At 41.6% G+C, this 23,948-nt stretch overlaps 1 protein-coding gene across 2 annotated transcripts in view; it reads right to left on the bottom strand.

The window, feature by feature from the left end:
* Nucleotides 1-23,948, bottom strand: part of LOC139410675 (DAB2 interacting protein a) — a 122,641-nt gene extending 98,693 nt beyond the window's left edge. Inside the window, exons 1-3 of one of the 2 annotated variants that reach the window (XM_071156067.1) lie at nt 23,894-23,948; nt 22,278-22,399; nt 21,942-22,068 (exon numbers count right to left, since the gene is read on the bottom strand). In XM_071156067.1, the coding sequence (XP_071012168.1) occupies nt 21,942-22,068; nt 22,278-22,399; nt 23,894-23,906 (262 nt within the window). In that variant the 5' untranslated portion in view covers nt 23,907-23,948. Of the gene's footprint in view, nt 1-19,273; nt 19,489-21,941; nt 22,069-22,277; nt 22,400-23,893 lie in introns of those variants that run through there. The other variant, XM_071156069.1, reaches the window with a different exon arrangement.

The raw sequence follows: 23,948 nt of genomic DNA, 5'->3' as shown, positions 1-23,948 counted from the left end.
GCTAGATTTAGAGATTAAGTCAATAATCTCAGTGGGTCACGGTATTGTGATTACCAGACGAGTGACGTGGCCGACTGATCCCGATTCAGGGCTTTCACACAACAGGAGGCCAACATACAAAGCCCTGCCAGCGGTATTCTAAAGGTTTTATGAACACCTCTGCACAGGACGTCTATTGAGTCATGCAAGGGCAGAGATTATTGTGTGGAATGGGGATTAAGCTAAAGATAGTAAAGGGATGCACACCATTTGTGCGGCTGGTAACCTGTATATCACCTCAGTATGTGTAAGCATTGAAAATGGATCCACAGAACTGTGGATGTCTCTAAGCAGGTTTCCATCCAACCTTTTTATGTGAGTAAAGAACATGTCGGGAATAAAAAAATAAAAGTCACGACAGGCCTGATGGAAATGGCAAATGTCAGTCAACTTTCCAGATGTCGACAAAATTAAATACGCTAGACAAGGTGGGATCTTTTTGTGTCAGTAAAATGAATTACACAAGAAATGGTGGTGGAAACGTATTTATGCGCAAATATTGATATAATAATCATCCTATTGCACACACAATAACCATCATATCGCACATGCACAGCCTTTCATCTGCAACAACTCCATTTAATGAAAATCTGTCGCCAATTGGATGGAAACCTAGCTAATATGCTAGATTTTGAGATTAAGTCAATAATCTCAGTGGGTCACGGTATTGTGATTACCAGACGAGCGACGTGGCCAACTGATCCCGATTCAGGGCTTTCACACAACAGGAGGCCAACATACAAAGCCCTGCCAGCGGTATTCTAAAAGGTGTTCTGTACAGTGCTTCACTTGCATTATATCATGCAGGTTTTATGAACACCTCTGCACAGGACATCTACTGAGTCATGCAAGGGCAGAGATCACTGTTATTATGAGGATTCTCTGTGAAACAAAGACTTCATGTCATGAGAGAGGAGAGCATGTATCTTGAACATAGTCTTAGGCCCTGTGACAATCACTAAGAGCAGGTCAGAACTTGCCCAAGAAAAAAACACTTTCAAATTTAGTTTCCAGCATAATCTGATGATAAACACAACCCATGTTTCCAATCCATGGGAGAGGCTATGTTCATGCAGTCTCCAATCAATACAGTCGTAAAATAGATTTAACTCTCTCTTATAGCAACATTGAGACAGACAGTGATTTTCCGGATTGGAAACACTGAATAACTTTGAGACAATTTTCTCTGAATTAGCCCTACTGTCTCAAAGTAAAATTACATTGTGCTGAGTATGTTGATGGTTTTGTTGTTGCTACAAAGTGCCTCATTCTAATTAGGCTGCAGACTTCATCAAAACAGAGGAGAAACAATAACAATCATGTCTGTGCATTTTCTTTACATCAATCAATGTTTAATAAAAACATTTATTTTTTAATCTGAACAAAATGTTTGAGTGCCTAAGAGTATTTAATCATTTCCCCCCTCAATCCCTCCCCCCTTAACAATGTCAGTTGCCAAAACAACTCATAGTAAAAACTTAATTTCAATCAAGGTAACTTGGTTTACTTTCCCCAAGTGATTTAAAACACATCCAGTCAATGTGTTTGTGTCTGAAAAAGAACAGGGTCCAGAAAACACACTAGTTGCTGTTTTGTCAGCGTTCAAATCCACTTCCCACAACAGTCTGAGCGACCAGATCTTTAAAAAAACATCTGGAGAAGTTTGGGCTGACCCAATTCCACCCCAGACAACTTTGGCTAAAAACTCTATAAAAAGTCATGCCTTCATATAAGCCTATATACACAAAAGTATGTGGACACCCACATATTGGCAGTCGAATGGCCTTACTGAAGAGCTCAGTGACTTTCAATATGGCACTGTCATAGGATGTCAGGTCGTCACATTTCTGCCCTGCTAGTAGAGGTCGACCGATTATGATTTTTCAACGCCGATACCGATTATTAGAGGACCAAAAAAAGCAGATACCGATTAAAATCAGCCAATTTTTATGTATTTATATATATTTGTAATAAATGACAATTACAACAATACTGAATGAACACTTATTTTAACTTAATATAATACAAATAAAATTAATTTAGTCTCAAATAAACAATGAAACATGTTCAATTCGGTTTAAATAATGCAAAAACAGTGTTGGAGAAGAAAGTAAAAGTGCAATTTGTGCCATGTAAAAAAGCTAACGTTTAAGTTCCTTGCTCAGAACATGAGAACATATGAAAGCGCGTGGTTCCTTTTAACATGAGTCTTCAATATTCCCAGTTAAGAAATTTTAAGATGTAGTTATTATAGGAATTATATGACTATTTCTCTATACCATTTGTATTTCATATACATTTGACTATTGGATGTTCTTATAGGCACCATAGTATTGCCAGCCTAATCTCAGGAGTTGAAAGGCCTGAAGTCATAAACAGCGCTGTGCTTCAAGCATTGCGAAGAGCTGCTGGCAAATGCAGGAAAGTACTGTTTGAATGAATGCTTACGAGCCTGCTGCTGCCTACCACCGCTCAGTCAGACTGCTCTATCAAATGTCAAATCATAGACTTAATTATAATATAATAAACGTACAGAAATACGAGTCTTAGGTCATTAATATGGTCAAATCCAGAAACTATCATTTCAAAAACAAAACGTTTATTCTTTCAGTGAAATACGGAACCGTTCCGAAATTTAATGGACGGGTGGCATCCATAAGTCTAAATATTGCTGTTACATTGCACAACCTTCAACATTATGTCATAATTATGTAAAATTCGGGCAAAATTAATTACGGTCGTTGTTAGGAAGAAATGGTCTTCACACAGTTCACAACGAGCCAGGCGGCCCAAACTGCTGCATATACCCTGACTCTGCTTGCAAAGAACGCAAGTGAAGTGACACAATTTCCCTAGTTAAAAGTAATTCATGTTAGCAGGCAATATTAACCAAATATGCTTGTGTATTGATTTTAAGAAAGGCATTGATGTTTACGGTTAGGTACATTGGTGCAACGACAGGACTTTTTTCACGAATGCTCTTGTTAAATCATCACCCGTAGTAGGCTGTGATTTGATGATAATCAATGCAGTGCCTGTTAATCTATATGCAATGCAGGACAAGCTAGTTAAACTAGTAATATCCTCAACCATGTGTAGTTAACTTGTGATTATGTTAAGATTGATTGTTTTTCATAAGTTTAATGCTAGCTAGAAACTTACCTTGGCTCCTTGCTGCACTCCCGTAACAGGTGGTCAGCCTTCCACGCAGTTTCCTCGTGGAATGCAATGTAATTGGCGTCCAAAAATGCCAATTACCGATTGTTATGAAAACTTGAAAATCGGCCCTAATTAAATCGGCCATGCCAATTAATCGGTCGACCTCTACCTGCTAGAGATGCCCCGGTCAACTGTAAGTGCTGTTATTGTGAAGTGGAAACATCTAGGAGCAACAACACCTCAGCTGCAAAGTGGTAGGTCACACAAGCTCACAGAATGGGATCGTGAGTTCTGAAGCGAGTAAAAATCCTCTGTTCTCGGTTGCAACACTCACTACTGAGTTCCAAACTGCCTCTGGAAGCAACTTCAGCACAAAAACTGTTTGTCGGGAGCTTCATGAAATGGGTTTCCATGGTCGAGCAGCCACACACAAGCCAAAGATCACCATGCGCAATGCCAAGCGTTGGCTGCAGTGGTGTAAAGCTCGCCACCGTTGGACTCTGAAGCAGTGGAAAAGCGTTCTTTGGGAGTGATGAATCACACTTCACCATCTGGCAGTCTGACAGACGCCAGGAGAACACTACCTGCCCTAATGCATAGTGCCAACTGTAAACTTTGGTGGAGCAGGAATAATGGTCTGGGGCTGTTTTTCAAGGGAAATCTTAACGCTACAGCATACAATGACATTCTAGACGATTCTGTGCTTCCAACTTTGTGGCAACAGTTTGGGGAAGGCTCTTTCCTGTTTCAGGATGACAATGCCCCCATGCACAAAGCGAGGTCCATACAGAAATGGTTTGCCGAGATCGTTGTGGAAGAACTTGACTGGCCTGCACAGAGCCCTGATCCCATCAAACACCTTTGGGATGGATTGGAACGCCGACTATGAGCCAGGCCTAATTGCCCAACATCAGTTCCCAACCTCACTAATGCTCGGGCTGAATGGAAGCAAGACCCCACAGCAATGTTCCAAAATCTAGTGGAATGCCTTCCCAGAAGAGTGGAGGCTATTATAGCAGAAAAAGGGGGGACCAACTCCATATTAATGCCCATGATTTTGGAATGAGATAGAGAATGAGACATACTTTTGGTCATGTAGTGTATATGTGCAATTATACGTCTAGGTCTACTGTCTATACATAAGTGCTGCAAAAATACATGTTTATTTTTTGCATGCCTACAGCATTGCATAGATCATTGAGAGACAATTGCTGTCATTGTTCAAACCCGGGACTGCAAAGCGAGGCTCCAGTGATCAGAGTCCAGGGTTTCTCTTTGCCTTCATTTCATTTCTTAGACTAGTGCAACCCACATTCTGCAGCTTTGTAATCTAACAAATATGCATCGCTGAAAAAATGTTCCAACAACCTCCAGCCCCTGAAAAATCTCTGCCATGCTGCAAGCAGTTTAGAGGACACATGAAGCCTTGACAGGGGCAGGTTTCAGTTAGTTGTTTTCCCCCCTTCATAAATGCAATTCATGCCTCTGGAGAGGGTGGTAATACAGCTGTGATAGGATCTAACCCTTTTGGAATCCTAGCCCTCTTAGGCATGTCACATACGCTCAGTCACCAACCCCTCAGTCTGGTCTGCTCCTTCATACAGTACCTAGTGCTGCTCCCTCCCACCTGCGCCCACCCGCTGCCGTGAGAGGCTTCTCTGTGAAAAGCCTGGGGGCTGCGAATTCTCCAATTCTCCACAGCTCTGCTCTTCCAAAAACAAGAGTAATCTCTGGAGCTCTCTCAAATCAGCAGCGTTCCAAAATCTGTCGTTGTTTAAAGCCAAGGCCAGGCCAGAAATACAGGCAGAGGTGTTTCACGCCAGGCTGCGGAAAATGTCTCATGAGCAGGAAACAGAGGTCTGGGTGACCTATTTGAGTCTGCATGCTGTTCCCATCTTTTTTGTAGTCGTGCATATGACCAATGTGAGATATTGGGTATTTATTAGGTACACCCATCTAGTAGTGGGTCGGACCCCCCTTTTCCTCCAGAACAGCGGTACATTCATGCTGTGAACAGCCTGTTCCATCTCATCCCAAAGATGCTTTATTGGGTTGAGGTCTGGGGACTGTGCAGACTGTGCTAACCACTCAAGTAAACTGAACTGGCAGTCATATTCCAGGCAATTTTTTTTCACTCCTCAATTGTCCTCAAATGTTGGTGATCGCGTGCCCACTGGAGCTGCTTCTTCTTGTTTTTAGCTGATAGGTGTGGAACCCGGTGTGGTCGTCTGATGCAATAGCCCATCCATGACAAGGATCAACGAGTTGTGCGTTCCAAGATGCCGTTCTGCACACCACTGTTGTACCGCCATTTTTATTTATCCGTTATTTTACCAGGTAAGTTGACTGAGAACACGTTCTCATTTGCTTCTCATTTAATGAGCCAATTGTAAACTGGGGATTATTAGGTGGTTTGAGGGCCAGATTGGGAATTTAGCCAGGACACCATGGTTAACACCCCTACTCTTACGATATGTGCCATGGGATCTTAAATGACCTCAGAGAGTCAGGACACCCGTTTAACGTCCCATCCGAAAGACAGCACCCTATACAGGGCAGTGTCCTCAATCACTGCCCTGGGGCATTGGGATATTTATTTAGACCAGAGGAAAGAGTGCCTCCTACTGGCCCTCCAACACCACCTCCAGCAGCATCTGGTCTCCCATCCAGGAACTGACCAGGACCAACCCTGCTTAGCTTCAGAAGCAAGCCAGCAGCGGTATGCAGGGTGGTATGCGGATGACATTTGTTGGTTGGATGCCCGCCTGTTAGCTTACACAATTCTTGCCATTGTCCTTTTGACCGCTCTCGTCAAAGAGCTGTTTTCACCCACAGGATTTCGCTGACCGGATGTTTTTTGTTTGACACACCATTCCCGGTAAACCCTAGATACTGGTGCGTGAAAAGCCCAGGGGGGCAGCCATTTCTGAGATACTGGATCCGGCTCACTTGGCACCGACGATTATACCACGCTCAAAGTCGCTTAGGTCACTTGTTTTGCCCATTCTAACGTTCAATCAAACAGTAACTGAATGTCACTGACTGTCGGCCTGCGTTATATAAAAAGCCATGGCCATGTGACTCGCTGTCTGTAGGAGCGATCAATTTTCGTGACCGGGATGGTGTACCTAACTGTCCGGTGAGTGTAACCTTCACTGTTGGCTTTCAAATCCCAGTTTTGGTTGTGGAGAAGGTTCTACTTGAGACTGGTCCTCATCACTACAGTGAAGGATGTCTTTATACTCAAAGATAACTAGTGATACCAGATAAAGGATTGTTCTAAACACCCTAAATCAGCTTATTACTCCACCCAGCTCTGGCCAACAAAAACTTTGCCAAAACTTCAGTGCTAATTCCAGGTCTTGTGCTCTGCATTGGCTTTCATCTAGAGCTGGGCGATAAAGGGAAAACGTCCATATCACCATAAATAGACTCAATTATCACAATAACGATCAATCTAAGGATAAATAAATAACATTCATGTGCACCAGTTACTTTTTTTTTTAAACTCACTGAGCTGACAGAGAATGCCACGAGTGTGCAAAGCTGTCATCAAGGAAAAGGGTGGATACTTTGAAGAATCTCAAATATAAAATATATTTTCTTGGTTACTAAATGATTCCATACGTGTTATTTCATAGTTTTGATGTCATCACTATTATTCTATAAATGTAGAAAAACAGTAAAAATAAAGAAAAACCCTTGAATGTGTAGGTGTGTCCAAACTTTTGACTAGTACTTTTTAAACATTTTATTTCCCCTTTATTTAACCAGGTAGGCCAGTCGAGAACAAGTTCTCATTTACAACTGTGACCTGGCCAACATAAAGCAAAGCGACACAAACAACAACAGAGTTAAACATAGAATAAACAAACATACAGTCAATAACACAATATATTTTTTTTCTATGTACAGTGTGTGCAAATGAGGTAAGATAAGGGAGGTAAGGCAATAAATAGGCCATAGTGGCGAAATAATTACAATTTAGCAATTAAACACTGGAGTGATAGCTGTGCAGATGATGATGTGCAAGTAGAGATACTGGGGTGCAATGGAGCAAAAATAACAGTATTGGATGAGGTAGTTGGATGGGTTATTTACAGATGGGCTACAGTGCCTTGCGAAAGTATTCGGCCCCCTTGAACTTTGCGACCTTTTGCCACATTTCAGGCTTCAAACATAAAGATATAAAACTGTATTTTTTTGTGAAGAATCAACAACAAGTGGGACACAATCATGAAGTGGAACAACATTTATTGAATATTTCAAACTTTTTTAACAAATCAAAAACTGAAAAATTGGGCGTGCAAAATTATTCAGCCCCCTTAAGTTAATACTTTGTAGCGCCACCTTTTGCTGCGATTACAGCTGTAAGTCGCTTGGGGTATGTCTCTATCAGTTTTGCACATCGAGAGACTGACATTTTTTCCCATTCATCCTTGCAAAACAGCTCGAGCTCAGTGAGGTTGGATGGAGAGCATTTGTGAACAGCAGTTTTCAGTTCTTTCCACAGATTCTCGATTGGATTCAGGTCTGGACTTTGACTTGGCCATTCTAACACCTGGATATGTTTATTTTTGCACCATTCCATTGTAGATTTTGCTTTATGTTTTGGATCATTGTCTTGTTGGAAGACAAATCTCCGTCCCAGTAACAGGTCTTTTGCAGACTCCATCAGATTTTCTTTTCTTCCAGAATGGTCCTGTATTTGGCTCCATCCATCTTCCCATCAATTTTAACCATCTTCCCTGTCCCTGCTGAAGAAAAGCAGGCCCAAACCATGATGCTGCCACCACCATGTTTGACAGTGGGGATGGTGTGTTCAGCTGTGTTGCTTTTACGCCAAACATAACGTTTTGCATTGTTGCCAAAAAGTTCAATTTTGGTTTCATCTGACCAGAGCACCTTCTTCCACATGTTTGGTGTGTCTCCCAGGTGGCTTGTGGCAAACTTTAAACGACACTTTTTATGGATATCTTTAAGAAATGGCTTTCTTCTTGCCACTCTTCCATAAAGGCCAGATTTGTGCAATATACGACTGATTGTTGTCCTATGGACAGAGTCTTCCACCTCAGCTGTAGATCTCTGCAGTTCATCCAGAGTGATCATGGGCCTTTATCATGGGCAAAAAATTATAGATGACCAGTGGCCAGTGGGTTTGGCGACGAATATGAAGCGAGGGCCAACCAACGTGAGCATACATGTCGCAGTGGTGGGTGGTATATGGGGCTTTGGTGACAAAATGGATGGCACTGTGATAGACTGCATCCAATTTGTTGAGTAGAGTGATGGAGGCTATTTTGTAAATGACGTCGCCGAAGTCAAGGATCGGCAGGATAGTCAGTTTTACGAGGGTATGTTTGGCAGCACGAGTGAAGGATGCTTTGTTGTGAAATAGGAAGCCGATTCTAGATTTAATTTTGGTTTGGAGATGCTTAATGTGAGCATGAAAGGAGAGTTTAAAGTCTAACCAGATACCTAGGTATTTGTAGTTGTCCACATATTCTAAGTCAGAACCATCCAGAGTTGTGATGCTGGACGGGCAGGCAGCCATCGGTTGAAGAGCATGCATTTAATTTTACTTGCGTTTAAGAGCAGCTGGATGCCAAGGAAGGAGAGTTGTATGGCACTGAAGCTTGTCTGGAGATTAGTTAACACAGTTTCCAAAGAAGGGCAAGAGGTATACAGAACGGTGTCGTCTGCGTAGAGGTGGATCAGAGAATCACCAGCAGCAAGAGCGACATCATTGATGCATACAGAGAAAAGAGTCGGCCCGAGAATTGAACCCTGTGGCACCCCCATAGACTTCCAGAGGTCCGGAGAACAGGCCCTCCAATTTGACACACTGAACTCTGTCTGATAAGTAGTTGGTGAACCAGGCAAGGCAGTCATTTGAGAAACCAAGGCTGTCGAGTCTGCCAATAGGAATGTGGTGATTGACAGAGTCCAAAGCCTTGGCCAGGGCGATGAATACAGCTGCACAGTACTGTCTCTTATCGATGGCTGTTATATCGTTTAGGACCTTGAGCGTGGCTGAGGTGCACCCATGACCAGCTAGGAAACCAGATTGCATAGTGGAGAAGGTACGGTGGGTTTCGAAATGGTCGGTGATCTGTTTGTTAACTTGGCTTTCGAAGACCTTAGAAAGGCAGGGTAGGATAGATATACAGTGGGGCAAAGAAGTATTTAGTCAGCCACCATTTGTGCAAGTTCTCCCACTTAAAAAGATGAAAGAGGCCTGTAATTTTCATCATAGGTACACTTCAACTATGACAGACAAAATGAGAAAAAAATCCAGAAAATCACATTGTAGGATTTTTAATGAATTTATTTGCAAATTATGGTGGAAAATAAGTATTTGGTCACCTACGAACAAGCAAGATTTCTGGCTCTCACAGACCTGTAACTTCTTTAAGAGGCTCCTCTGACCTCCACTCGTTACCTGTATTAATGGCACCTGTTTGAACTTGTTATCAGTATAAAAGACACCTGTCCACAACCTCAAACAGTCACACTCCAAACTCCACTATGGCCAAGACCAAAGAGCTGTCAAAGGACACCATTTATTTATGTAATATGACATTTTGCCCATTTCGCCCAGCCCTAAGACTTAAGCTACAACATTTCAAACTTCACATTCCTTTAGTAAAGGCCTTTAGTATAAAGGTCTTTAGTATTCCTTTAGTATCATTATTATCCAAATCAGTAAAATGTCCTCGATAAATGATTGGTTCAGTCAGTATCGATCATTTTCTGTTTATTGTCCCAGCTCTACTTTCATCAGGATTAGCAATCCTATCAATAGCATGCTGACTGTGTGTCTATATGTAAAGATTAGGATTGCAACGTTTCGGAAAGATCCAGAAAACTGGGAATGTTTTCCGGAATTTTACAACCCAAGTAAAGATTGAGATTGTCATAATTTATCATCCAAGCGACATTGTTTGAGCACATAGAGGATTCTAGGAGTGAGTGAGCGTGGCAAATGAATGGAAAAGATGGGTTTCCCTCTGGAGAACGTGGTTTGAAAAGTATACAGAAATAATGTCCTGATGGAAGGATAATAAGCAGTGTTGTGTACATTCTCTCTAGATGGACCTTCTCAATCCAGTTGGTGGTAAACTGGTAAGGAACTATTGTTTCTGCAGGCAGTGTGACTCTGAGCTATTGTACATTGACGAGAGCAGTCTAGAGACACAAAATGCAATCACTAGATAAGGTGTACAGCATCAAACCAGGTCTGAAATACTTTTAAGCCAAACATTCTTCACAACACAGCATGATGCAAACAGCAAAAAAAACACAAAAACCATCCTCATGCTGCATGGTTTCACTCAAGTTTACGGGCTATTACAGCCCTGCCACATTTCTGTGTCTGTTTTAATGTATTGGAATGTGACTCCTGATGGAGAATTACACCATTCAAATTCACACCGAGCTGGTGTTTAATGCACCTACTGCTTGCTGACTTAGACCTATACAGTACAACACATTCTGCCAAAAAGAACTTCACTTTGGTGACTTATGGGTGGTGATTGAAGAGCTACCGGCTGGCATTTCTATACTGGCGTTACCATGGCAGCAAACTATATTTTTACATCTAGATTGAAAACATACATATCAACTCAAAATGGTATTGGTCACACGTGCCAAACACAACAGGGTGTAGACTACTGTGAAATGCTTACTTACAAGCCCATTCCCAACAATGCAGATTTTAAAAGACAAAATAAAATAGTAACACAAAAACAATAACGAGACTATATACAAGGAGTACCAGTACCGAGTCAATGTGGAGGGGTACATTCAAAAGCATTGTTGACTCTGGAGTTTTGTGATTGGAATGTACAGTACCTGTGGATTGCACTGCAACGTGCGTCTGTCTTCCACAAAGAGCACAAAGCAATGAAGGGACTCCCTGGAGAGATACCGTCTCTCTCTCGCTCTCTCTCTCTCGCTCTCTCAGCAAAAGATCCCAGCTGGGAAAGGTGTAAGGATGAGGGAAAACTTCAGACATACTTTTTCTCACTCCAAAGAAAGAGTGCCTTTGATCCTTCCCTCTGAAAGCTAAACAGTAAGTTAGAGACATCCACAATGGCCCGGCCATTTCCCCCTTCTCTCAAAATCACAAAATCAAGACTGCCTCTCCGAGGTGTGTCCCCCACTCTTCCATGAGTAAAGAAAATAATAGAAATGAGGCATCTTTCTCTCTGTGGCATTCAGGGGAACAAGCACTGCAGAGAGCTACATTCTTGGCTTAGAGTAGCCAACCAGAGGGCACGGTCAGGCTACAGTAGGTAGCTGGAGCCAGAACTGAGAAGGCAGGCTTCACAAGCCTTGTGAAATGTCCTTCAAAAGAAGTGTCATGACGTTGGCCTGGGGGTAGGTTTATGACAGTCATAAATACCTCTTCCCCTCTTTTTCCTCTCTCTACCCTACTGATGTTACATTTGCAAAACCCTTGGTTAACATAGAGATTCTGGGAACATCAGAAGGTAGGGGGAAATGAACTATGTTCTGGTAGGCCGACCAATTGAACACATGCGGTGGTACATAATGAATATGATGTAGTTCGGTTGTCATCTGAGACATTCTCATCAATGTTAAGATGACAAACTCTACAGTGGAAAGTCTACACATTGTAGTTATCAGATTCACATGGAATTGTTGTTCAATTTAAATGTTTGAATATGAAATTATTTGTGATGGGGTGAAATGTGATTTTAGCTTCTAAAATGTGAGATTTGGGTTTTCATAAGATAGGGCTCTGTGAAGGGACATGGGCTATAAAACTTTTCAAACATGCCCTCCTCTCCCTTCCTATATAATCCCTTGACAACAACATAACCTCCTGTTCCGAGGACGTGAGGACGACGGTCTGATGTCAGAATGGTTCAGATAATAACTACAGAACGAAGCCAACATCAGCGTGAGCTTTGGTTGCGAATGGTATGAACTTTGAACTGTTATTCACTACAGAAGTGATACCTCCTAGCCGTTGAGTTAGCAACAGCCGCTGCAAACGAGGGTTAGGAAGGAACAGACAGAGTATCCCGTCTACCACACAACGACATTACTACAACGTATTCAATTTACCAGCAGAGACATTCTTCAAAGGACAAAGGACTCGGTTGGGCAACACGGCCATCCATCTACCACCAACCTACCGAAGCGCAGCGCAGAGTAAATATTTATTTAATTTTCCTTTTCCAAATGGGCGGTAATTTAGAATGCATAAGATACTGTATTTACGATAGCACAGCTTCGCCCTTTGTTCCTCAGTCTTCCCGCTCTTTCACTCAAACCCATACCCTTTTCTTGTGTAACCAGCTGTCATATCTGTTCCGCCCGCTAGGGACATTTTCCTTTATGGTGTAATTTGTAATCAAGTTATGATTTAAATATGTGTAATTCTGTGTGATTAGTTAGGTATTTAGTAAATAAATCATTAAACCTAATTTTGTATTGCTGATTCAACTTGTTAGCCAGGGTTCGTGCAGATAACCAAGGAATTTACAACTTTCAGATGAGACTGAATTAAGATGAAGATTAATATTGACTGCTATTGATGTAAAATATTACGAGGTCTTTAAGAGTTTATTCGGAAGATAACAGCTCTATAAATATTATTTCATGGTGCCCGACTCTCTAGTTAATTACATTTACATGATTAGCTCAAACAGGTAATATTAATTACGGAGAAATTATTTTATAGAATAGCGTGTCATATCACTTAATCCGGCATAGCCAAAGACACGACAAAGCATAGTGAAATGTATCATATCACTAGCATACGGAAAAATAACATGGCTTTGAAAGTATGGTCTTATTATGAGATTTTTTTTTTTTTTTTTTTAAATCTGTGACTTATCTCTGCCATAGCCGGCCGCTGTTTCTTGAACAACGGTGTCCTTGGCCTACAAAGAGGGGTAATACTGTTCTGAATTTATGCAAAATACTTTCTCTCTCTCTATGCTATATGCTGTTCCACTGTATGTTCTCAACTCATCGCTATGAGTCTATCATTGTGTGGTGCACTCCAGCCCACTGGCCTGACTAGCTGTGCAAGACAGAACTTCCTGAGTGGAGGACTATAGAAACAACAGTGAAGATTGGGCAGGGGATTAATACAAGTCAGCTGGTTTTTCACAGACAAAGACACTTATGTGCAGCATGTGAGGTCAGCAAATTGCCCTGGCGTATGACGGCCAGCTGAGCCAAGTTCCTCTCTGAAGGAATTCGGACTTCAAATGTCACAAGCCCACACACTTTAACATGTTTATGTGTATATGTCAAAGACGGAGCACGAGATCTACAGTGAAGGGACATGTGCTAATTGTCTTCTCCTTGGCAACTCAACATTTAACCACAATGGCTCAACAGGTGGAGTTTAAAGGCCACGCACGCCTCCAACTCAATCATCAAGTTTGCGGATGACACAACAGTGGTAGGCTTGATTACCAACAACGACGAGACGGCCTACAGGGAGGAGGTGAAGGCCCTCGGAGTGTGGTGTCAGGAAAATAACCTCACACTCAACGTCAACAAAACAAAGGAGATGATTGTGGACTTCAGGAAACAGCAGAGGGAACACCCCCCTATCCACATCGATGGAACAGTAGCGGAGAGGGTAGTAAGTTTTAAGTTCCTCGGCGTACACATCACAGACAAACTGAATTGGTCCACCCACACAGACAGCATCGTGAAGAAGGCGCAGCAGTGCCTCTTCAACCTCAGGAGGCTGAAGAAATCCGGCTTGTCACCAAAAGCACTCACAAACTTCTACAGATGCACAATCGAGAGCATCCTGTCCGGCTGTATCACCGCCTGGTACGGCAACTGCTCCGCCCACAACCGTAAGGCTCTCCAGAGGGTAGTGAGGTCTGCACAACGCATCACCGGGGGCAAACTACCTGCCCTCCAGGACACCTACACCACCCGATGTCACAGGAAGGCCATAAAGATCATCAAGGACAACAACCACCCGAGCCACTGCCTGTTCACCCCGCTGTCATCCAGAAGGCGAGGTCAGTACAGGTGCATCAAAGCTGGGACCGAGAGACTGAAAAACAGCTTCTATCTCAAGGCCATCAGACTGTTAAACAGCCACCACTAACATTGAGTGGCTGCTGCCAACACACTGACTCAACTCCAGCCACTTTAATAATGGGAATTGATGGGAAATGATGTAAAATATATCACTAGCCACTTTAAACAATGCTACCATAATATAATGTTTACATACCCTACATTATTCATCTCATATGTATACGTATATACTGTACTCTATATAATCTACTGCATCTTTATGTAATACATGTATCACTAGCCACTTTAAACTATGCCACTTTGTTTACATACTCATCTCATATGTATATACTGCACTCAATACCATCTACTGTATCTTGCCTATGCCGCTCTGTACCATCACTCATTCATATATCTTTATGTACATATTCTTTATCCCCTTACACTTGTAAGGGTAGTAGTTTTGGAATTGTTAGCTAGATTACTTGTTGGTTATTACTGCATTGTCGGAACTAGAAGCACAAGCATTTCGCTACACTCGCATTAACATCTGCTAACCATGTGTATGTGACAAATAAAATTTGATTTGATTTGAATAGAAAAAGAGAACTAGTGTGTCAAATACTTCACACCATTTAGTCAAACCATTTAGCCTAATCTAGTCAACATTTTATCTTTATTTTTATATATCTGACAATTAAAATCAGTTACTCCGCTCTAATACAACTGAGCTGAATAACGGGACCCGTATCATTAAATCGCAAACATTTCATAGAAATGTAAAATCTCTCAAATCAGTACCTTGCTCTTGAAGTGAATTGAAGTGCCAAAGGCAACTGTCATCATACCGATCAGTAAAACCACTGAAGCATATAGCAGGAGCATTGACAACTGAGCCTTGTTACTATATTCAAAGACAATTTGATGAGTGACAGCCTCACGTTTCCACCTAAATGACATGGAAGAGCTGGTGTCAGCTAGCCAACATACTTTCACAACTGTACAGGATAAAGTGGATTTAAAAACAAAAACTACCATTGCATAGACTAAAAAGGTTACAAATGAATCTTCAACACTTATCAGTTTAAAGCTAGATTTAATGCACCTACGCAGTTTAACGCCCCAAAAAGTTGAGTCAAAAAGAAGTGTAATAAATTCAGAGGCAAGCACTTTGCCTTTCAAGAGGGCCAAAATGGACCCATTAAAATGTCATCCACAATCCTCAGCTTTAACTCAAAAGGCATGAGCAAGCCGTACCACTTTTTTAAGGGGCACTGTAAATAATCCAATGCAAATAGACTTTCGAGATATTATTTTCTAACCTATATTAGAGTTCTTTGGTCACGGAAATAAGGCGGACACTTAATTGCCAAGATGGCACCGACAGACATGGCAGTTCTGCTTCTAGCTCCTAATTCCACTTATGTACACTGGAGGCATTTTTCAATCTGGAGGGGGGACTCATCCCAAGCAGACAAGTTCTCCCATGCTAGAGGGGATAAAAACAAAACTGTTTAGCCTACTTGGTAAAATTGGAAGAAAAAAAACATGTGAGATTTTTAGTAAACCGCCACTGTACAACACATTTTACAGTTTATAATTGTTTCATTGACATTTCAAAATCAGGCAACAGTGGTTAGATTATTTGGTTTGAAAGACATACTGTATCTAAATGTTGGCAGTGAATATGACCATTTTTGTAACTAGGGAGACATCTAAATTGATGAACAAAAGGATGGGACCCAAGTATAATACCACTGTGGGATGTTGGGTCTTTCTCCCCAACAGTAGAGTTAAGATCATCCCAAAACTGCAATAACATGTCCACTATAGGCTACTGCCAATCCATAATTACAACACAGTAAGAAAATGTTGACAATTTTCCTGCTGAAGCAGATTATGTCCAATTTAATAATTATGTCATCAAGATTATGCTAACACCTTGTGTTAGATTTAGGCCTACTGCAGATTCTCTGGAGCATGTCACCCCTTAGTGTCACAAAAACAAATGGTTTTGGATACTTAAGAGAATGATGAGTAAACACTATGTAATATTAACTGTTGATATTGCTATTTCAGCTCAATATTCATGAATATTTGAGAAGGAATTTCTGATTGTGTTTTTCAGCTGTTAGAGTAGTAGAGGTAAAAAAAAAAAAAAAGGTCTGTACCAGACCAGTATCTTTAGTACTGACAGTGAATCCTGCAAGTGCTAATATCCTTCAATTAATTATTCATCACACCAAAACATTGAATGCTCATAAAGCTAGAAATTCTAAAATATGTATTCAAATTAACCATAGGGCATGTTAAATAGAAAATTAGGCTGATATCTTCATTCAAACTAAAGAATAGTATAAGTAAATGTGTTGATCATATCAGAGCATTGACATGAAGATACTGGCAGTTACAGTGCCTTGCGAAAGTATTCGGCCCCCTTGAACTTTGCGACCTTTTGCCACATTTCAGGCTTCAAACATAAAGATATAAAACTGTATTTTTTTGTGAAGAATCAACAACAAGTGGGACACAATCATGAAGTGGAACGACATTTATTGGATATTTCAAACTTTTTTAACAAATCAAAAACTGAAAAATTGGGCGTGCAAAATTATTCAGCCCCTTTACTTTCAGTGCAGCAAACTCTCTCCAGAAGTTCAGTGAGGATCTCTGAATGATCCAATGTTGACCTAAATGACTAATGATGATAAATACAATCCACCTGTGTGTAATCAAGTCTCTGTATAAATGCACCTGCACTGTGATAGTCTCAGAGGTCCGTTAAAAGCGCAGAGAGCATCATGAAGAACAAGGAACACACCAGGCAGATACTGTTGTGAAGAAGTTTAAAGCTGGATTTGGATACAAAAAGACTTCCCAAGCTTTAAACATCCAAAGGAGTACTGTGCAAGCGATAATATTGAAATGGAAGGAGTATCAGACCACTGCAAATCTACCAAGACCTGGCCGTCCCTCTAAACTTTCAGCTCATACAATGAGAAGACTGATCAGAGATGCAGCCAAGAGGCCCATGATCACTCTGGATGAACTGCAGAGATCTACAGCTGAGGTGGGAGATTCTGTCCATAGGACAACAATCAGTCGTATATTGCACAAATCTGGCCTTTATGGAAGAGTGGCAAGAAGAAAGCCATTTCTTAAAGATATCCATAAAAAGTGTTGTTTAAAGTTTGCCACAAGCCACCTGGGAGACACACCAAACATGTGGAAGAAGGTGCTCTGGTCAGATGAAAACAAAATTGAACTTTTTGGCAACAATGCAAAACGTTATGTTTGGCGTAAAAGCAACACAGCTGAACACACTATCCCCACTGTCAAACATGGTGTTGGCAGCATCATGGTTTGGGCCTGCTTTTCTTCAGCAGGGACAGGGAAGATGGTTAAAATTGATGGGAAGATGGATGGAGCCAAATACAGGACCATTCTGGAAGAAAACCTGATGGAGTCTGCAAAAGACCTGAGACTGGGACGGAGATTTGTCTTCCAACAAGACAATGATCCAAAACATAAAGCAAAATCTACAATGGAATGGTTCAAAAATAAACATATCCAGGTGTTAGAATGGCCAAGTCAAAGTCCAGACCTGAATCCAATCGAGAATCTGTGGAAAGAACTGAAAACTGCTGTTCACAAATGCTCTCCATCCAACCTCACTGAGCTCGAGTTGTTTTGCAAGGAGGAATGGGAAAAAATGTCAGTCTCTCGATGTGCAAAACTGATAGAGACATACCCCAAGCGACTTACAGCTGTAATCGCAGCAAAAGGTGGCGCTACAAAGTATTAACTTAAGGGGGCTGAATAATTTTGCACGTCCAATTTTTCAGTTTTTGATTTGTTAAAAAAGTTTGAAATATCCAATAAATGTCGTTCCACTTCATGATTGTGTCCCACTTGTTGTTGATTCTTCACAAAAAAATACAGTTTTATATCTTTATGTTTGAAGCCTGAAATGTGGCAAAAGGTCGCAACGTTCAAGGGGGCCGAATACTTTCGCAAGGCACTGTATGAACAAAAAAGTGTCTAGGTTACTGACTGGTGCATCAGGGGGAGTATAGGGCCAGCACAACCCAGACAAGAGCCTAGAGGAAGACTGTCTGAGCACCAACACCAGGATGGGTGACTACTCTAATCCATGCTCGACTGTGTAGATACTAGATATTGGTTCAACTCATTGAAGTACACTTAGTTGTAGGATTTAATTAGAGAACAGACTCTATTTCCAAGGAAATTAAAGTTAGTGTGGTATTCTCATGACAAATTTGAAAATGGCACAGAGCCCGGCTAATAAAACGGAATAAATCCAAGTCAGCCAAGTGTGGCTGTGGAAATATTCTAAGTATTCCAAGTGGATTGCTATTTGAAAGAAATGAGAATTTCTCATCAACAGTACACTGAAAAGTTCTCCTGAAATGTTAAAATAATGTACAAGCTTTTAAGAGAAACAATCTCTGTTGTTTTCTCAAAAATCTTAGTGACTCCTACACGTCCTCACACTTGAGCCGATGTGCTGCGCAGTTGTTATTCCTCAGAAGACCCAACACAGGATTTTTATGAGTCATTCAGCCCACAGATTACAGAGTGGAAATCCAGTTGCTGCACAGAGTGTTCGAATTTATTCTGAGACAGAAAAATACCCCAGACATCACATTCTATGCAAAAACAGTAAACAGTCCAATCACTTTTTCAACTAACGCAACTAACAATCTCTATGGACTAAAACATTCTTCCTAGTGGCTTTCAAATGGACTAAAAGTTATTCCTAGTAAACAGTATGTTGAATACAGTATTAGAACCCCCAGGCTTCTGCTCTATCTACTCGAACAAAACATCTGATTCATAGGAATTCCACAAGCAATCTTTCTCCACAGCAAACAACCCCACTTCACCAGAACTCAAATCTGGAACTGAATGAGAGAGAAGCACAAAGTGAACAACTAACAATCTTCCTAACCTTAAAGCGCCCTTTGCCACGGGGACAGAAGCAGGCTTCAACAGTTTGTCTGCTTTATTAAAACGTTCTCCTTACCATTGTAGCTCTCCGGTTTGGCCGCGTTGTCCAACTCCATAACTTCACAGCACCGAATGAGGCATACTCCTTTGCCAGCCCTGTGCGTGTGTGTGCGTGAGGATGTAGAATCGAGTGAGGCACAGAAACGTATCCTCGTCTCCCGCCTGTCCCAGTGAGTAGCGCTGCCTAGTTTTGCAGGGGCAGCTCTGCTGTGTTCTGGCTGTTGCTACGCTACATCTGGCAGCCGTTCCAAGACTATGATTGGGTTGAGCTCAACTCAGGGCCTGGCTGCCAGCTTTCGCTACTCGGCTCTTAAAGACACAGCATGTTTTTTCTTCTTCTCTCCCTTTTCATCATATGGTCACTAAACAAAACATAGCTCAGAATCCCTCTCACTTCAGTTCTCTGAGATCCTGACCAATGGCCGGCCACCTTCTCCTCTACACAGCCAGGTTGCGATGCAGGGGCAACAGCAGCTAGGGGCACAGGAGCTAAGGGCACAGGAGCTAAGGGGCACAGGAGCTAAGGGGCACAGCAGCTAAGGGCACAGGAGCTAAGGGCACAGGAGCTAAGGGGCACAGCAGCTAAGGGCACAGGAGCTAAGGGGCACAGCAGCTAAGGGCACAGGCGCTAAGGGGTACAGCAGCTAGGGGCTGGAGTCCTGCATCGGATCGGATACCCACGGTTCCTGGTAGAATGAAAACATTATTTCAGTCCGTGGGCTGCCTCGTGGTTCAGAACCATTACATTGCAGGTCGGAAACATTTCAAATCAAGATAATACACTTTTTAAAAACCCAGAAGCTTCATGTGTTGCGTTGTGTATGCGAATTCCATTCTGTGAGCAGCGAGGCAGACTTAAGACATCAGTCGTGCTCGCATTGCGAGTGTTTGGAGCTGGGAACTACAGTATCCCTTATTTGTGTGATGCTAAAACGTTATAAATTGTCCACGCACAGAGCTTATGTTCCCTCTCCCCACATGAGTATATGACACATTGCCAAGCTTACTTTCCCTGGATACATTTTTTGTTGACATTTAAAAAAAATTCTCTACCAACTAAGCTACACGGGACTAGCCTAGCTCACGCAAAAATGTCTAGCATAGGCCTAACCAGAGAGAAATATAGGTTACAACATTATAGGGGAAACAGGTGCTGCACGAGTGAAATCCCCAGTTTGGAAGGACAATGACGAGGTAGATGGATGCACAGCTTGCACAAAGTGCAAGCAGGTAGGCCTATTTGTTCTCGATAAATCAGTTAATTATCAATTACATTAATTCAGGCTTTTGTTAATTAGACTACACGCAGGCCATGTAAAAAGTGTAAACCGGAGCGGCTGGCAAAAGTTTGAGGAACCTACTAAATAAATGTAGCCTATTTTTGCAGCCTATATTCGAGTCTGGGAATGGTTTATTTCAATTTAAGCTATTTGATTATCTAAACAATATTGAAGGCAAAGGTCTTATTTTGTTATGTCGGCTACATGCTTTCATTAGGTAAGAAGTCTAATTAGAAGGCTCTTTCTCTCAAAGCGATTTGAGTGACACATCGCATTATAAAATAAAATAATATAGTTCTTAATGCATGGCATGGTTTCCTTTTATCCAAATGGTGAATAGATATGCAGACAAATTAATTAATGCAGGGAAGGGGAATAGTAATAATAGCCTAATAATATTCATAATAAAGCCTACTACTCTGGAGTCATACATTTTTTTACATAAATTAATGTTATATGACTGGTTTACGGATCAGCTCTTTGAACAATTCTATGCCAGTGGCTCGGGTTGCGGAGAAAAATCTGTCCTGATGTCAGGTGGGGCTCTGAATTGATGTGGCCGGCGTGGCTCCAAAAAACTGACCTATGAAGGACACTACTTGGGGCACACCTAGGGACACTACTGTGCAAAAACAAGCAATAATAGGCAAATGTATGGATTATATTACACCAAGGAATTTCTATTTTGAGTCCTGTGGTAATAGTTTACCATTATTGCAGCGTACTGGGAAAGGAATGACTAGAAAAGGTTTGAGGATGTTCAGAGTCATTGACTGCTGAGACCTCCAGTGGTAAGGAAAGGAAATAGGCTAGGTTCACCCATGTCTCAGTAAGACAGTTGGCTCAAAATAGCACGTTTGTTTTCATACATTTTTACAATATAGCCAATTTTGACTTTGCTGCTGGCCCATCTAGCAGAAATCACTCAGTTCTGTCTCCAGGACAAGCCTAAACCTGAAAATTTTGCAAAACATTAGTTTCAGTATTTTTTAATGTCTAAGCACACTCTTCCACCGTTAGGCCTAATCCACAAGCAGTTTATCCTCATTCTGAAAAAAAAGCCTTGATTTCACCACCACAAGCAATTTTCGCATCAAGTTTCATTTACCTACATCTAGGCTCAATTAATTTGTAGCATTATGACTCAAACAAAAAATCAGTTACTCCAGACTCCATCCTTAGTCAAATGTCTAAACCAATATTTACAACAAGTAGCCTAGTTTACTCTGCTTCCGATTGTTGATTACTTTGCAATTTCTTCTTCAAAGACGGAGTGAACGAACAAGATCACATATTTTACTTGTACTCTACTGTGTTGATTGACAGGTAAGAGTTTCATCCTATAGTATTGTGGAGTGATGTGTACTCAGTTTGGTAGGGTAGGAGTGGGTAGACTGTACTTACTGTTGTCTGTGGCCAGGGCTGTTTTGTCTCCAAGGGTGTAGCAGTCTCTGGGCACAGTGAGGGTATGACGTAGTAGCCACACTGTGCACGACTCGGCCCGGCGCTCCTGCAGCAGCAGCGGGTGGATCTGGGTAACAGCCAGGACAACAGGCAATGACAACAACTTATGCTACAGTTGCTACTGGTAATAAACAATGGGACAGTTCACTCCAGGCTCCAGAAGGGTGGAATTCCACTCTCCTTAAAAAAAACGAATACAAATGTAGGCCTACATGATTTCCCATCTCTTCAATCCTCACACCACATATTATGAATTATTTGGTAGGAGTTAAATACCTCTTGTTTGTCCAATAGGAGTAGCTGACAGTCGGTAACTATGCAGAACTTTGGCTTCCATATGGCAGGCTCAGTGAAAGGCTGGCCGCAGGATATCCAGTTAGTTGATGAGCTCTTCATATCTGCAAAACATGCATATTAACAAGCTATGACAGACAATGAATGTGGATTCCATTTAATTAATAGGCTTTAGTGTATTTATTCCCATATGAATTACAGTACCTGTAAGTACATGGAAGCAAGTATCCCGGATTGTACAGTGGAGATGGGACTCATGTAAGCTCTGATAAAGAGCAAACAATCAATGCATTTTTCAGATCCCTTATTCCGCCACATCACACAGAGGGCATCAAGCCTTATCAAATCAAGGGAATCATTCAATAACCTTCACTGTAGTATGGTGGTCTCGTACAGGCAGCACAGATCACGTCATTGCAGGGGAACACTGTGCTTTTAGTAATCCCCACTTTCTGGGAGATTAAGGTTACTACCAGAGGTCAAATGTCCCATGCGTGTTACATCCTCTAATGTTCACAAGTTCAAGTAGTATACTGCTTGAGGAAGAAGGATTTTGTCTCATTTGATGTTAACCTTATGATAGGCTACATCAGCATTGTCAGTAAGTGTGTGCCCATATCAGACTGAAGACATAGCAAGGCTGAGTGATTGTTCCCTCTTCTGAAGCATGGATAAGTGTCCCGTGTGTCCAGCTAAGCTTACAGCTTAGTCCTGCTTACTTTTTCTTTCTAATGGTTGCATCACTCCTGTCAACTGTGTTACTGTTTTTTACACAACCAAGCTTGTATCCTGCATTTTAATATTGGTATTATGGTTTCATAACTTGTCAAGAAGAAAAGGAAAGACACATGAATTAGATTTTCACCTGTCATGACTCATGTGTAGCTAGGTAGCTAGAATTACTACATCAGGAATTTTGATTTAGAGCTGGCCAAAACATTAAAAACACCTTTCTAATATTGAGTTGCACCCTCAGAACAGCTTCAATTCGTCGGGGCATGGCTCTACAAGGTGCCGAAAGCGTTCGACAAGGATGCTGGCACATGTTGATTCCAGTGCTTCCCACAGTTGTATTAAGTTGGCTGTATGTCATTTGGGTGGTGGACCATTATTGATACACAAGGGAAACTGCTGAGCGTGAAAAACCCAGCAGCGTTGCAGTTCTTGACACAAACAGGTGCGCCTGGTACATACTGCCATACCCCGCGCACTTTTGTCTTGCCCATTCACCCTCAATGTCACACAATCCATGTCTCAATTATCTCAAGGCTTAAAAATCCTTCTTTAACATGTCTCACCCCCTTCATCTACACACTGATTAAAGTGGTTTTAACAAGTGACATCAATAAGGGATCATAGCTTTCGCCTGGATACACCTGGTGAGTCTGTCATTCGAAAGAGCAGGTGTTCGTATTGTTTTGTACACGGAGTGTTTACTTCACGTGCATGGAATAACATTTTTTCAAGCATATCAACCTAGTCAGCTAGGAGCCGATTGCTTTGAGGCAAAGCGACTTCCTCCCCCTTTCATCCGTACTTGAGGTTCCATTAGCTAGCTAGTTAGCTAAACACGTTTGCTGTGTTTAATTGCTACTTACCGATAACCCTCATCCAACCTTGAAATTGACATCGTGAAAGATGGGTCACCAAATT

Source organism: Oncorhynchus clarkii, chromosome 6, assembly GCF_045791955.1.
Source record: "Oncorhynchus clarkii lewisi isolate Uvic-CL-2024 chromosome 6, UVic_Ocla_1.0, whole genome shotgun sequence".
Taxonomy (NCBI): Eukaryota; Metazoa; Chordata; class Actinopteri; order Salmoniformes; family Salmonidae; genus Oncorhynchus; species Oncorhynchus clarkii.
The sequence above is the reverse complement of the archived record's forward strand: the minus strand, read 5'-3'. Positions and strand labels throughout refer to the sequence as shown.